Below are 15957 nucleotides of genomic sequence, written 5' to 3'. Positions count from 1 at the left end.
CAAGACTACCAAGGGACAAGGAGCTCTCTGCAGGGGAGGGAAACAAGATGGTAGGACAGGGCCTGCACTTGGCACCTGTTTCTGCTCCCCCAGCTGTATGTAGCACAGGCTGGGGCAGAGAGGCCAGGGTGAGAGCATCACAGTCCCCTCCTAGACCTTTAGAGAAGCAGGAGGAAGAGGAGCTGGATCAGGACAAAAGCTGAAAACTCATGCTGGGCTCTGAGAAGACCCTACCTCCATCCTAGGCTGCCTGTGACTTGCAGCTACCACATGGCCTCAGACTGGAGCTAGGGTCTGGTGTCCAATCTCTCAACCAACTTCTTTGGGTAGCTATCAGATGGCAATCAGACCTAAGAGGGCACTGGGGGTGGGAGTGTCGTGAGGAATGCAGGAACTGTGCTAAGGCACTCCCAAGTCCCCAGAACCATTGCCAGCCTGGTGAAAATACAATGATGACTGGTACGTAGAGAACTAGTCTAGCGTGGATAAAAGCCCTGGGTTTGCCAGGCAGTGGTGGCACGCGCCTTTAATCCCAGCACTCGGGAGGCAGAGGCAGGCAGATCTGTGAGTTCGAGGTCAACCTGGTCTACAAGAGCTAGTTCCAGGACAGGCTCCTAAGCAGCCAAGAAACCCTGTCTTAAAAAAAAACAAACCAAACCAAACCAAACCAAAACAAAACAAAAAAGCCCGGGTTCACTCCCCAGCACTACATAACTGAAGAAATATAGCACCATGTACATCTCAGCACTAGAGCAGTAATAGATAGCAAGAGGATTACAAATTCAAGGGTATCCTTGGCTGTATAGCAAATCACAGGCCAGCTTGGGCTACGTGAGAACCTGTCTCAGACAGATAGATAGATAGAGATAGATAGAGATAGAGATAGATAGATAGATAGATAGATAGATAGATAGATAGATAGAGATAGATAGATGATAGATAGATAGATAGATAGATAGATAGATAGATAGATAGATAGATAGATAGATAGAGATAGACAGACAGACAGATGATAGATAGATAGATAGATAGATAGATAGATAGATAGATAGATAGATAGATAGATAGATGATAGATAGAGATAGACAGACAGATAGGTCACAAGGGATGGAGGCAGACAGCAGTCTTGAACCTAAGAACGCCCTGTGTCCTGAACAGAAATCCAGGTCCTCTAGAAGTCTCTGATGGGGGTGGGTCCGGAGAGGCTGGGGTTGGTGAAGTCGGGAGGTAGGGGAGAAGAGCACAGGTCCTGCCCCTGCAACTTGGAAAGCATCCCAGAGGGCAAGCATGCTCTTCTCCATCATCCTGGAAGCTCAAGAATGCTTCTAGGGTGGACCTGACACATCTGGTCTCTCTCCGGTTTCTCTGTGGAACATTTAGGGGGTGGGGCCCAAGCACCCATTGCTGGGAGCCCCAGCAGGGTGTAGCTATGCTGTGCTAACCCATTTTGAAACCTTGTAGGATGTCCCCAATGGCCTCAATCCCCTGTGGACCAGCCAGCTCTGCAGGAAGTTCAGAGGGCCTTGTGGGAGACTTAGCCTCTCATGATTGCCCTGTCACACTGGATGCAACTTCAGCAAGCTTTCTGGAAGTTACTGCCTGTGGCCTAGGCAGAAGCCTGGAAGCCCCAGGGGTTGAACTACTGTTGAAGCCTGGGGCTGGAGAGAGAGCTCAGCCTTTAAGAGGACTTGTTGCTTTCCTAGAGGACCTGGGTTCAATTCCCAGCATCCACCTGGCTGCTCATAACCACCGTAACTCCAGTTCCAGGGTATCCAACACCTTCTTCTGGCCTCCATGGCCACAAAGTACACAACCATACATGCAGGCAAAACATTCATACATATCAAATAAAGTAAATAAATCTAAAAATAAAACCAATGGCCAGAGTTTCATATTAAGAACACTTTTATCAATGCTTCATGGGAGAGACCCAGGCTCCATGCAACAGCCCTAAACCTCACAAGGACCTCTTTAAAACATGGGAGAAATACAGGATTTAAACCTGCAGGCTGGGGGCCCTCAAGGCCTCCTCAGGGCCCAGCAGTAGCCAGCAGGGGTAGAGGCAGGAAGTCAGAACCTATACTGGGCTCATGACCTCACTCACCCACAGTTTGCGACCACACAGAATGGTCTCAGGCCTGAAGTTCAGAAAGACACTCCTGGCTTCTCAGTGAAGGCAGGAGATTGCAATTGTTCATGGACAGCACTCTGGGGGCCCTGAGGTGCTGCAAGATGTCAGGACCAGCTGCCCTTCCAGAGATGGGACTTGGCCGCAGGTTCTCATAAACAACCGGCTGAATTTGGGGATTGGGCCACAGGCTCTCTGCTCCTGCATGGAGACACTGGCTATCTAGGATCTCATGGAGGCTCACTTAATGCCATGTCTTATTACAAAGCATCCCATACACACTGCCCAGAGATGGCAAGGATGGCAGATATAACCCCCAGCTCCTTCAGAATTGCCCCTGCTCCTACCTCTATCCTGATACAAACCACATACCCTGCCCCTTTTCTCCTTGAGCATGACATTGCCCAGAGAGGGAGAGGTCACACGCCAGTGGGGTGGTGCCATGTAACATTCTACCGCGGCCCTCTTGCCCACCATGGAGGAGTCTCAGGGGCAGGAGTCTCATCTACTGTTCTCTGCATTCTGGAGATTTTCTCCGGAGTCTGTTTCCCCAACACTACCACAAGGCCACACACCCCCTGCACTTACAAGCCTGCAGGTCTCATAGCAAGAGCTGAGGTGGTCTGATGTGTTTGTAGATACGAGCATAGATCTTGTGCACATACATGGTGTCGAGACTGTATGTTAGCTGTAGTATATGCCCGTGTGGGCACAGCTTTGTCTGTGTGCATGTACATGCAAATGTCATGGGAGGGCCCTAGTATGTGCTAAGTGGCTGACCCTCAAAGAGCACGGAAGGGAGTACCTGAGTACCCAGGACACTGTTTCCTCCCTCAACTGCAGCTTTGGGTCCTCGAGAACTGCACTGAGACTCCCCGTTCCACCCCCCGTCACCCACATGATGACATAAGCTGCTCGGGAACAGGGAATCTTGACTGAGCCTGCCTCAGATAAGGTCTAGTGTTGTCCACCAGCCCTTGCTAGCCCCTTCTGTATCTCAGCAGAAGTGACCCTTCTCCAGGCCTCACCCTACCCCATTCCCACACTTCCAAGTGGAGGGGATGGATGGCTTCTTCCATCTTTCCCTTCTCCATGACACAGATGTGTGAACACAGAGAGATGAGACCACTGTCACAGACCACCTAGCAAGGAGGCTGCCTGCATCCCTCCCAGCTCCCTGGAGTGGCTTCCCTTGGAGTCTAAGGCCACAGTGTCAAGCTGTGCACATCACACATAGGACACCCTCAAACTTCTCAGTCACCCATGCAAGCTCATACATGGTGGGTAGCAGCCCAGCCCATCCTTCTAACCCCAAAGGCCAGGGCCAAGCCCTACCTACCATCACTTAATATCAAATGCCACACCCAGAACTAGCAGTCCCACATGGCCTGCCTATGGTGACCCTAAACCACGTGAGGAGAAAAGGTGCCAGTATTCAAATACCACCTTCACCCTCATATAACAACCTTTGCCTGTCCCTTCCCCTTCCTTTCTGAGCCCCTACGGGGTCTCTAGAAGCTTTTACCCCCGTGCCTGTCGGTCATCATGCTGTTCCAGTGTGCTGTGCTGACCATGCCCCCATGTTGGCAACATCAAGTGAACAGTCCATTTTTCTGCAGAGGGCAGTCCCGTCCCCATTTGGACACTGTAGAGATCACACTGTCCTTGGCGCTCACGGAGCCTGAAGCATTTTGCTGAGAGAGTCGGTTGTGTTTCTGCCGATAATGAGATTTTAGCCAGGCTGCGTTGGGCCGAGGAAATTGCAAAGCTTTTGTGGAAGAGTCTACAACCCTGGGGGCTATGCAGCGAGTGCACTCACATACAGTGGAGGCTTTGCAATATACCCTCTCATAACAGGGGCCTCTCTCTGCCCCCCTCCCTTTTTATTCTTCCTTCTTCCTGAGGCAGCCTCCACGCCACGGCTGCCATACCTGGCCCTCACCCCATCCAAAGGGGGCTCTGCAGGGATCCTCACAGACCACTGCTTAATTTACAGATTACATCTCAAATTTTATGCGGATGACCTCGAGCCTGCAAATAGACAGGTGCAAATAAGTTGGGAAAACAAGCCCTTCTTGTTGCAGGCTGCAGGAGAGACAGCCCACAAGTGTACTCGCCACAAGTCCTGAGTCCCCACTGCCACGCTCCCTGGCCATAAGCCATCCCCAGAACCATGCCCCAGAGCTAGTGAGGGTAGACCTCTCCATCACCCATTCAAAACACACCTAGGTACCTGTGGCCTGGACAAGTTCCCAGAGCTCCTTGCTTGTTGTCACAGGTGGAAGGAGGTGGAACCCGAGGGCCACACTGCCAAGCTCCCCTGGTTTCCCATCTGAGTCACGCTCAGTGATCTTAGGCACTTTCCCAAACCACACTGGGCCACGCTTCCCCATCTGTGAGGATGGAAAGAGGACTGGCCTTGGCAGCGGCCAGGGGAGGCCTCAGCCCAACTTCCGCAACTGGAGCAGAGGATGGCCATGTTTCCAGCGGCATTGAAGGACCGCAGAGCCAGGCCAAACGGACGCATGCCAGGTACCCATAGGTACGGGACACACCCTGCCAGCCAGCCAGGGATTCTTCCTGGAGCAGAGCACTGAGTGCTGAGGGGCCCTTTTTGACACCCCATGATGTACCCAGAGGTTCCCTATTGACAGATCACCTGTTTGGGTCTTCTGGAGCCCACACAAGTCACATTTAGAAATTCTGCTTTGGTATTATTGCCTATGGGCTACACAGGATGGAAACAAAAAATGTGTAAGCCAGGGAAGGGGAACTGAACACACTGATCTATGGTTTCCAGTAGCCTGTGGAGATGGGCTGAGCTGTGTTCACAGGACCAAAAATGTCTTCTTCTTTTCCTAGACCCTATGAAGGGTGCAGGGAATAAAGGCATCATGCAGGAAGTATCTTAGAAAGAGAAGGATGATCACCATCTTCATCGTCACCACAACCACCACCAAGACCAGGATTATCACCTCCACTATCACCACCTCCACTGCTAACACCACCAAGAACATCATCACCACTACCACCACCAACATTACCACCACCACCACCATCACCTAAGCCACCATTATCACCACCACCACTACCATCACAATCACTACTATCAGTACCACCAACACCTTCACCATTGCCACTACCATCACCACCAATACCTTCACTGTAATTGTCATCACCATCACTACCATCACCAAGACCACCATCACCACCACCAATACCTTCACCATCACCACCACCATTACCACTAGCGCCTTCATTATCATCACTGTCATCACCAAGACCATCATCACCAAGGTGACCATCACCGCTACCACTATTATTACCGCCATCATCATCACCACCATTATTACTACCACCACCATTACCACCATCTAGATCACCATCACCACTACCATAATCACCAAGATCATCACCACAATAACCACTACCACCACCCAGAGTACCAGCACCACCAGCACCGCCACACCACCACTGCTCTTCCAGTCATGACCATAACCATTCCCTACAGTCGTCAACCCCTGGTGAAGGCTCACCATCATCTGAACGCCCCTCTTCAGCATAAAAGCCTGCAGGAGAGCACAGGGCTCTGATTCCTCCCCCTCCCATGCTTTCAGTGTGTCCCACTCTCTAGGAAGTCTACAGACACAGGTAAATAACTCTGTGTCATAACTGTTAGTCTCCAGGGAGGAAAAACAGCCCTTAGGCTTCCTGGGGACAGTTTGTACAATTGTGCCATGTGGATTCTTCCTAAGTGGTCCAGGAAGGCACAATGGAGCTCAGAGCTTGGCCATGGTCTCCTGCTCCATCAACATGGGAGGTGCTGAGCCAGTGATGTGGGTGAAGCTATGTGAAGAAGGCTACATATTGACTTGAGCCAGGACTATGAGTATGGCCAAGCCCAGACCCCACAGGATACCCACATGAACCTGACAGCCTCCTAACCATCTGTAGAGTGTGTGTGTGTGTGTGTGTGTGTGAGAGAGAGAGAGAGAGAGAGAGAGAGAGACAGAGACAGAGACAGAGACAGAGACGGGGGGGGGGGGTAATGTCCTAGTTTGCCTCCTATCGCTATGATAAAACATTCTGACCAAAAGCAAATTAGGGAGGAAAGGCTTTGTTGTTGGTTTTTGGGGGGTTTTATTTTTTTTATTTTTGGCTTACATGTCCCAATCACAGTCCATCCCCAAGGGAAGTCAGGCTAGGAACTCAAGGCAGGAACCCAGAGGCAGGAACTGAAGCAGAGCCCACAGAGGAATACTGCTTAACCGGCTTGCTCCTCATGGCTTGCTCAGCCTGTTTTCTTAATCAATGCAGGGCCACCTGTATTGGGCAACACCCACAATGGGCTGGGCCATTTCACATCAATCATTATTCAAGAAAATGCCCCATAGGGTTGCCCACAGGTTAATCTGATAGAAGAACCTTCTTTCATTTGAGGCTCTCTCTTCCCAGCTGATCCTGGCTTGTGTCAAGTTGACAAAACAAACAAACACACTAACCAGAACACATGTAGAAGAGTTAATATCCACAATTAAGAGTAGAATAAAAGAACTTTGCGAGTGTCTACCAACCCAATTAGGAACACTTGGTGGATTACAGCCAATCAAATTGGCATAGCTTGTGGGCTTCCTGTTTCTCAAAAACTCTGGCACTGAGGAGCTTCAAAGGTGTCCGTCTGTCTGTGTTTCTGACACCAGCTCCCAACACCCATGCCGTCCGCCATGGGAACTGAAGGACAGGACTTGGCTAAGCTCCCTCTGGAGCCCCCAAGTCGGAGCTCAGACACTCTCACCCATCCACAGCTTGATAGCAGTTTTTCCTTCTGTTTTATTCATTTTATTGAGCTCTACATTTGTCTCTGCTCTCCTCCCAACCTCTCCCCTCTTCTTCACCCCTCTCCCATGGTCCCCATGTTGCCAATTTACTCAGGAGATCTTGTCTTTTTCTACTTCCCATGTAGAATAAATCCATGTATGTCTCTGTCAGGGTCCTCATTGTTGTCTAGGTTCTCTGGGATTGTAAATTGTAGGCTGGTTTTCTTTGCTTTATGTATAAAAGCCACTTATGAGTGAGCACATATGATATTTGTCTTTCTGGGTCTAGGTTACCTCACTCAATATGATGTTTTCTAGATCATCCATTTGCCTGCAAATTTCAAGATGTCATTATTTTTTTCTGCTGTGTAGTACTCCATTGTGTAAATGTACCACATTTTCCTTATCCATTCTTTGGTTGGGGGGCATTTAGGTTGTTTCCAGGTTCTGGCTGTGACAAACAATGCTGTCACACTGAACCTCACAGAAGAGAAACTGGGAAGTACACTTGAATGCATTGGCACGGGGAACCACTTCCTAAATATAACCCCAGCAGCACAGACACTGAGAGAAACAATTAATAAATGGGACCTCCTGAAACTGAAAAGCTTCTGTAAAGGAAAGGACATGGTCAGTAAGAAAACAACAGCCTACAGAATGGGAAAAGATCTTCAGTAACCCCACATCAGACAGAGGTCTGATCTCCAAAATATACAAAGAACTCAAGAAATAGGTCATCAAAAGAATAAAATAATCCAATTTTAAAAATGGAGTACAGACCTAAACAGAGAACTCTCAACAGAGGAATCTAAAATGGCTGAAAGACACTTAAGGAAATGTTCAGCATCCTTAGTCATCAGAGAAATGCAAATCAAAACAACTCTGAGATTCCATCTTACACCTGTAAGAATGGCCAAGATCAAAAACCCTGATGACAACTTATGCTGGAGAGGTTGTGGGGGAAAGGGAACACTTCTGCACTGCTGGTGGGAGTGCAAATTGGTACAGCCCTTTGGATGTCAGTGTAGTGATTTCTCAGAAAATTAGGAAACAACCTTCCTCAAGACACAGCAATACCACTTTTGGGTATATATCCAAAGGACGCTCAATCATGCCGCAAGGGCATGTGCTCAACTATGTTCATAGCAGCATTGTTGGGCGTAGCCAGAACCTGATAGAAGTTTCTAGGCTCTCATAAGTTCCTCAGCCATGTGCCCCTCCTGCTGCTCTGCTACCCTTACATGTGTCCCTATCTGCCCTGGTCCCCTCCCTCAGTGATTGTGTGCCTCGGTGAAATGAGGTCTAACTTCCTAGATCTCCTTAGCCACAATGCTCTCAGGGGACCAGATCAGAATGTCTGCTGCATGCCAGCCCAGCATGATGTCACTGGACAAGGCCTGACTTCCAACATAAGGTCAACCCTGTCTCCTGGGAGATGGCCGCTGCTCACAGTTTCCATGGAATAAACCTGACACCCTCGCGGGTCAGGCAAGTCCTGTGATGGGTTGAATCTCTACTCTGCTGCTCAGGGCCTTGCCTTACTGAGTATCCAGAAGCAGAGACCTCCCGTCTGATTGCCTGCCAGTCAACAATTTACTCGATGAGTAATGCTGTGTGGCCATCGGCCAGCCATGTACAGGCTAGTGCCAGCTCCTGAACCCAACACCAAACTCTTCCTAAACCTGATAGCTGCGGATCTGGAAGCCACTCAGGAGTGCCCAGTGCTTTGCACTGAGGTGTGCGTGCTCTGGTGGACCAGCGGAGGCCTTTTCCAGGATGCTTTAGAGACATGAGCTGAACGGATGCCCCAAAGCTATGTTGTAGCTCTAACCCTTCAACTCTAGAGTATGACCTGACCGAAAACAGGCCTTAGGTGGATGGAATTCACATATGAGGGTCTTCAGGTGAGACCACCAGGTTTGGGGAAAGCCTTAGAAGGAAGTGTGACCCACACACCTGAACGGGATGGACAGCCAAGAGCCTGGGTTTGAGGCTTCCTTTCTTGTAAGTGAACCTAGGTCTTACCATTTAGCTCTAGAAGCTTCCATATTCCCATCTATAGGTCGGGACACCGGGGTCTAGAGTAGCACAAAAGGGGCTATGTGAACATGGGTCTCAGTGCAGTCAGCGTGAAGTCTCACGCAGCACGGCCAACATGGCCACAGCCACAACTACACTGGGTAGCAACAGGGACTCCAGCTGGATCACAGGAACATCTGGCCCAGACTGTCCCGTCTGGACTGTAAACATCACAAAGGATGTGGGCTAGGGCACAGAGATGGTATCAGAGGGGCTTCTAGACAGCGACCTCACAGCTCGCTGCAGCCAGACTCAGAACCAGCCGTCCTTAGTTGCGCTCATCGTGGGGAGAGCATCTCGTGCCTCATTGCGGCGCCTTTTGAGACGTGTGTGTCATCCAAATCGACAGAGATGTCAGAGACGAAGTATAGGACAATGTCGACAGCTGGACAGGGGCAGATGCTCTCTGGGCCCCTGTAGCTTGTCCACCCTCACTGGCAGACTCCTACAGGCTGGGACCAGCTCTCTCTCCATTCCCCAGTGACAGTAGTCCTTGTTCATTGGTTTGGCATCCCACTCAGCAATAGGCCTGAGCTGAATCCCTGGGACCATCGAAGTTCACTGGGAAGGCCCTTGGTGGATGGGTGAGAGGCAGGAAAAGCGGGAGAGGCTTTAGACTCGGAGCTAAAGCTGGGCCTGGATCTGGGGCCACACCGGTACTATCTCCCGACTCACAGAGACGATGGATGACTCGCAGACCACTCTTGTTTGAGAAGGCCAGCCCCAGAGCTCCGTGGGCTGGCGGACGAGGAAAGCGCCTCCTCAGCACAGCCCGTTCCTGTCTCAGACAGATTCCAGGAAAAAACACGTCAGTGGAAAAGCCGGGCTCCTGGAAACAGGGAAGCCAGGATTAGGTAAACACTTGGCCTTCTTCAAACGCTGAGGTGTGGTCGGGAGGGGGTAACCGCCAGCAACTGGGGTGCACAGTGAAAGCTGAGTTTACAGTCTGTTTGGTCTTGTTGCCCCTTGAAACATCCAACAGCTTAAAAGTGCATTTGGCTCCTGGCCCAGAGTCTGCAGCCAGCCATTCCCCATACCCTGAAGTCTCAGTCTCCTCCGTGGCCCTCCTTCAAGGCACACTTCAGGCTTTTCCACCTCAGGGCCCTAGAGTCAGCAGAGGGTACCCATCTTTGCCCTTCTGTCGTGAACACTGGTCACGACCAAACCTGCAGACAGCAGAACAAGAGTCGTCCCAAGTTCCAGGTTGGAATGGGAAATAGGATGATGGGGACAGGAGGAGTCAAGAGAGATGGGCAGGTCACTAACTGTCATGCAAGACAGTCAATGCAACGAGCTTCCATCCTGGAAAGACATTTGCTCTGGTTCTTTCTAGAAGGTTCCGAACATCACAGATCTGACAGAACCAGGGATTCTGGTGACTTTGAATAACGTAGGTTCACAGGAGCCAGTGGCAGAGGTCGAGAGCAAGGCTACACGGCTGGAGAAGAGTCTTCCCTGGCTTCAGAACTCCCCTTCTGCCATGCTGCAGATGACATTTGATAAAGTTGCTCAACTCTTGGTGCTCTCGGATGGCAACAGAGCCCTCAGCTCCCAGCACCTTGCTGCTGCTGACAGTCTGGCTACAAAGACGCTCCAGCTAAGAGCAGCTCGCTTCCACCATACAGATAACACCTTTCCTGACAGCTGCACCCCTGCTTCCAATCCCCAAAGCTTACTCCTGGATGAAAAGAGGATGTTTGTCCTCATGGGGGAGGTCAAGGCATCCCCCTACACAAACACATATTTTCTGAATCGTGGAGCCTTGACCTACCCAGCACCTCCTGCATCTCGGATTTCAGGCACATTTCAAAAAAAGGGACAAAACTCGACAGCATATCCCTCAGGAAAACGCCAGCACTTGCTTAGAGTTGACTGAGTGAGCAAGGGAGACCAGCGTGATCCTAGTAATCGCCCAGGACCTAGAAGCGTGAGGCCCCCGTGACGAGAACATAGCACATGTTTCACAGTGTGCTTCTGAGATGGCAGGGCAAAGCTGGGGCCCGGGTGTCCCAGCAGCAATAAGTAGGACCAGGCTTACAACCACGTTGTGTTCATCCGTTCTATGCAGTCTCTCCGCTCAGATGGAGGCAAGGGGATGGCCAAGAGGCTCTGCTCCCTCCTCACCTCTGAGAGGAAGTCAACACACTTACTCGCTAGATGACTCTGGAAAACTCAGAGGTGGGACAGCCTCTGTCTTTGCCTTTATGGAGAACGCAGTTACTGCCACCGTCAACAGGCCAGGAGGGCCACAGCTCTGACAACCAGAGGGCCTGAGTTCAGCATGGTTCCCCAAAGGCTCTGAGCATTCCTTCACATAATCCTCAATGCACCGATTGGTGGTGGCCCGATTGAACCCATTTTACAGATGCAAATACTGAGTTCCAAGTCCTCAACCAGGAATATCACCTGAAGGCCACCCAGGAGGAGCTGACATCTGAATTCTGTATACCTTCACTTCTTCTCCGAGTGGCTTATCACAGCCTCCCTTGAACATCAGCGAAACACCAAGATTCAGATCCAAGCTAGTGAGGCAAAGGGGTTGTGCCCGAAGGAGGCAGCAGCTGCCAGAGACTGCCTGCCAAGGCCACTACAGCTGGGCTCAACATGTATATGCCACGGAGCTAAACAAGACACTGTTGCAGAAGCCTCTACCTAGGCCCTGGGGGTCTCCTCCATGACCGTCTCCTTCAGAGTGTCTTCACGATGCGCAAACATCTCTGTGGGGCCGTGATCACCCCAGCTTTTCCGAGGCCCGTTGGAAACCATGTGGAGTTCAGCAAATCTGCCTGGCAGAGGTGGTGCTGAGCGGGAGCACTGCAAGCCTGTGCCAGCAGCAGCCTGGCCTCCGCCTCAGCGCCAGCACCCTCCCACTCCCAAATCCAGAGCGCTGTGGAACAAACTGGCCTTTAACACGCATAAGAATCTTGTGGGAAGAAATGGCCATGGGAGATTTCCAACAAGAACCTTCTAGAGAAGTCAGGCCGTGAAAATGAGCAAAAAGCAAACACTATTATTTGAAACCTAGAAAGCAAAGAGTTAAATCACTTCTATTTCAAAAGGGATAAAAATCCCGTCTCAGTCGCGAGGAGACACAGAGAAGCTGAGGCGGGCCCCCCACCCCAGTCATTACACCCTTAAGAAGCAAAGAGGAGGAAAAGTCCCCATCGGCCACCCTCTGCCTTGCCGCCTTAGCTGGTCTTCATTAAGGAAGACAGGTCCAATTTCCCGCCGTGAGCACAGCTAACAGCCAGGAAACCCTGGGGCTGGGAAAACACAGCCCTCAGACCATTAACAACTTGTGGTCAACAAAAATCCCTGGCTTCTGGCAGCCTCTCTCCTTCAAATCAAATTCCACGGCAGGAGCAAACGGCTCGCCAGAAATGCGGGGCGGTGAGAGCATTACAGCCTGCTGTTCCTCGGTTGCAGGGTGACACCCACCCTGTGCGTGGCAAGAGAAAGACAAAGGCAAAACTGGACTCTGCAGCCTGTATCCAGATGGGTTTGCAAATTGGGACCTGTCTTCGTTCTCAACACAAATTGGTAACCGTGACAGAATGCTTGCTATGGACCACGCATGTGTATGCCTTCCGTGGATTGATTTCTGCACATCGCACATGGGCACACACACATTCATATACATGCACACATGCAAATATATTATTATTGTCCCTATTTTTCAGATAGGAAAATTGAGCCTCGGGTATGGCAAAAACCCAGCCAAGACCTCTGAGATGGGTCTAGTTCCCTGAGCTTCGGTGGCACCTTCCCACGCATTCTGGAGAACAGTACTCGCTGCTCCGTTACATGATTTGTTTGGGGATCCTTTTAAGATGGTGCAAGGCTGAGGAGATAGCTCAGTCAACAAAATGCTCACCACACAAGCGTGAGGACCTGAAATTGAAGCCCCAGAACTGAGCATTGGTAGTGCATGCCTGCCACAGTGGATCTGGGGAAGCAGAAGCAGTGAGACTCACAGAGCTTCGTGACCAGCCCGTCCTGCTAACCCAGTGATATGCAGGCTGGTGAGGGACTTTGTGTCAAAAACAACAAGGTGGAAAGTGACAGAGAAAAACATTTGACATTGACTGTTGGCCTTCATGTGCACACATGTGCATGTGCAAATACACACAGGCATGAACATGAACACATGTATATGCATAAGCCACACACAGAGACACAGACACACACACGTGCATACACACACAAACACACACATGGGCGCGCACACACTTTTTTCATAAGATGCAAAACTTTTCCCAGAAACTTGATGATAAAAGACACGCTGGCACACCCTGCAGAAATGGCAAGTGTTTGGCACAGTCTCACTCCACCAGTGCACAGAGGACTCAGACCTGATGTTTTGCTCAGGCCTGGGAAGCCCTTACATGCCTGCCTTCAAGAATTTGGTCACCAGAGACTGGACAGCAGGAGCCACTCTGGCCCCACTGGCTGAGAGTTCTCTCTCCGGCTCCTCAGGTGCCCCTCTTATCCACACTCTCCAGGGTAGCCCTGGCACTTGCCAGAATCGCAGGTTTTGCCCAGACCCTCCCCACGGGGTCATCACTGAAATCGGTACTTGACCCCTAGGCCAGCTGTCAGTCTCAGCTCCCCAGAAGAGGCCAGCAGCCACCTCTGTCTAGCTGAGGACACTCAGCCACCCTCCAGTTCATCCCGGATTCCTGGGCAAGTCTGATCAGAAGCCTGCAGTGAGAGCAGCTCAATGGTTTAGAAGACTTGGCACTGTCTGCACAACCCATGTGCCCATCCCACCTGGCAGAAGCCCCGGGCTACAGTGTCCTAGAAATCAGAAGGCAGCTGAGTGTAGCAGACACAACCACGCCCTGCTCCCATCTTCTCTTGGAGGGCCACCCTGTTCCCCCAGCAGGCATCTGGCTGTTCTAGAATCTCCTTAACTCTTCGCTGAAGCCCGTCTTCACCCTAGCAGACTCAGGCCTAACCTCCGCAGTGAGTGGAGCTCACACTAATGGGGCACTCCTTATCACGACTCCACCACGGGTCATTGTTCTCACAAACCTATGTAGCCGTCACATCGCGATTCCATGTCGGGCCACAAGCAACTGGCAGAGCGCTTAGGGCCAGTTCGACATTGCATCCAGCTTGCTGGGCCCTGAGCGTCTGAGGGGACGGGGCTTTAAAACTCATGCAACTGTGAGGCCATCAGCAAGCCTCAGCCAGACACAGTGACAAATTCACAGGGAGTAATGACATCCACATGGTACTTGGGAATCTAGAAGGGCACCGCCCCATTCTGTCCTGTCCAAGCCCTGGAGGGGGATATCTGAGAGCCAAGATAACCCTCAGAGACCATTTTCCAGGTGATTATCAAACTTCTTCAGCCAGGGAGACCTGTACTACCAAACTACCCTAACCAGGCACCCAGGAGACAAGGACTGGTTGCTTGGAATAGGGCAGTCATTACCATCCCTGCATAGTTCCCACATGGCAGCCAGTCTGGCCTCTCCACTCATAGGCCACGGCATCCTGTGGGAAGCGATAGAGTCAAACTGGTCCCTAACTGAGGAGATGGGTCTCCCCCGGTAGTCATAACGTCCCTCTAGGAGAAGCCACCAGTTGCCCACAAGTGTCCCAAGTGGCATGGGGGGAAATGCCTATCTCATGCCTACCTCGAATATTTCATCATCCAGAATCCGAGAGCCAAACATGATGATGCCATTGACGTCTATTATGGGGTGGTCACTGCGGTTGAGGAACTTCACAATCTTCTTTTTACAGTCAAGGATCAAGGTGACATTTTTCCTGTAGACACTGATAGCAATTCGGTGCCACCTGCAAGGGAACAGAGACTTAGGAAGGGAAAAGGGTACATACTGCAGAAGGCCAATGTGTGTAGCCTCGTGGCAGTATCCTGCCAAAGCACCCAGGGACGTGCGCTGCATGGCCTCTGAGTGGCAAATCTGGACACAAGTCTGGGCATTATCACATGAGAATTTCACTGTCATTTAGAGACTCACTAAGAGCCAAGAAGGGATCACATCCACTGGTTTCAGAACTGTTTCTCAAAGGCTACAGCAGACTTCTTTTCCCATCATGACTACAGAGTGTTGGTAGGCAACAAGAAATTAGTGCTTATAAACCAGAGAGTCCTTGTCCTAGCTCAGCTGTCTCTGATAGGAACTCCCCCTCCCCAGCTTTGACTGTGACTGGGAAGGTTCTTTTGGGTTTCTAAAAGTTCTGCTTTGTGAAGTCCCGACATGGCCCCCGTTACTTCCAGTGAAGCAGGCTAGACTCAGAAGGAGCCTTTGCAAGGCAGGCGCTTCTTGGGGGCAGATGTAAAATACAAGAAACCTTCTCTCTCATCCACCCAGACCCTCAGAAACAGACTTCTCATCCCTAAGATGCAAACCCCAGGAGCTCTGGGGTACCCATGAAAGGTATGAGCTTGAGGGCTCAGGGGTGGGTGCAGCCATAGGAAGGAGTCATGGAGGGGGCTGCAGTCATAGCAACATTATCATGAGCGCGCCAGTCTGTATGCAGGGTATGACCCCCATGGCAACTGTGTATGTGTGTGTGGGGGGGGTGGTGATAGGTAGACACAGAATCTTGCCAGAAAACTCAGGAGTCATGGCCTGAAGTCCCTAGGGTTACATTTTGGGTGATCTCCAGCATCTAGGGTGCTCCCTGAAGAATATTGGAGATATTTGTTCTCATTCATTCACACAGAGAATGTGTCAGATCCAGAAAGGGTAGGTCCCTTTGGGAACAGGCAGGCATAGCCACATAATCTCCTCTGTCCCTTTTGATCTAGGGCCAGCCTAGGACGCAATCAGTGCATTCTGCAGGGAAACGGGGCTAGGGAACCACAGAGGACCCCTGGGGTTTTAGAGAAGAGAAGAAAGTGAGTCCTGGGGAACCCAGGCCTTGGGACTGCAGGTCCAGGGGTCTATCTTCCTA

At 51.0% G+C, this 15957-nt stretch overlaps 1 protein-coding gene across 2 annotated transcripts in view; it reads right to left on the bottom strand.

The window, feature by feature from the left end:
* Nucleotides 1-15957, bottom strand: part of Col5a1 (collagen type V alpha 1 chain) — a 152245-nt gene that overhangs the window by 94306 nt on the left and 41982 nt on the right. For both annotated transcript variants that reach the window (XM_038335777.2, XM_038335778.2), the window contains exon 4: nt 14670-14832. In XM_038335777.2, the coding sequence (XP_038191705.1) occupies nt 14670-14832 (163 nt within the window). The remainder of the gene's footprint in view (nt 1-14669; nt 14833-15957) is intronic.

The sequence above is a fragment of the Arvicola amphibius genome, chromosome 7 (assembly GCF_903992535.2).
Source record: "Arvicola amphibius chromosome 7, mArvAmp1.2, whole genome shotgun sequence".
Taxonomy (NCBI): domain Eukaryota; kingdom Metazoa; phylum Chordata; class Mammalia; order Rodentia; family Cricetidae; genus Arvicola; species Arvicola amphibius.
Note: the sequence above shows the minus strand (reverse complement) of the source record. Positions and strands in the feature narration are given on the sequence as shown.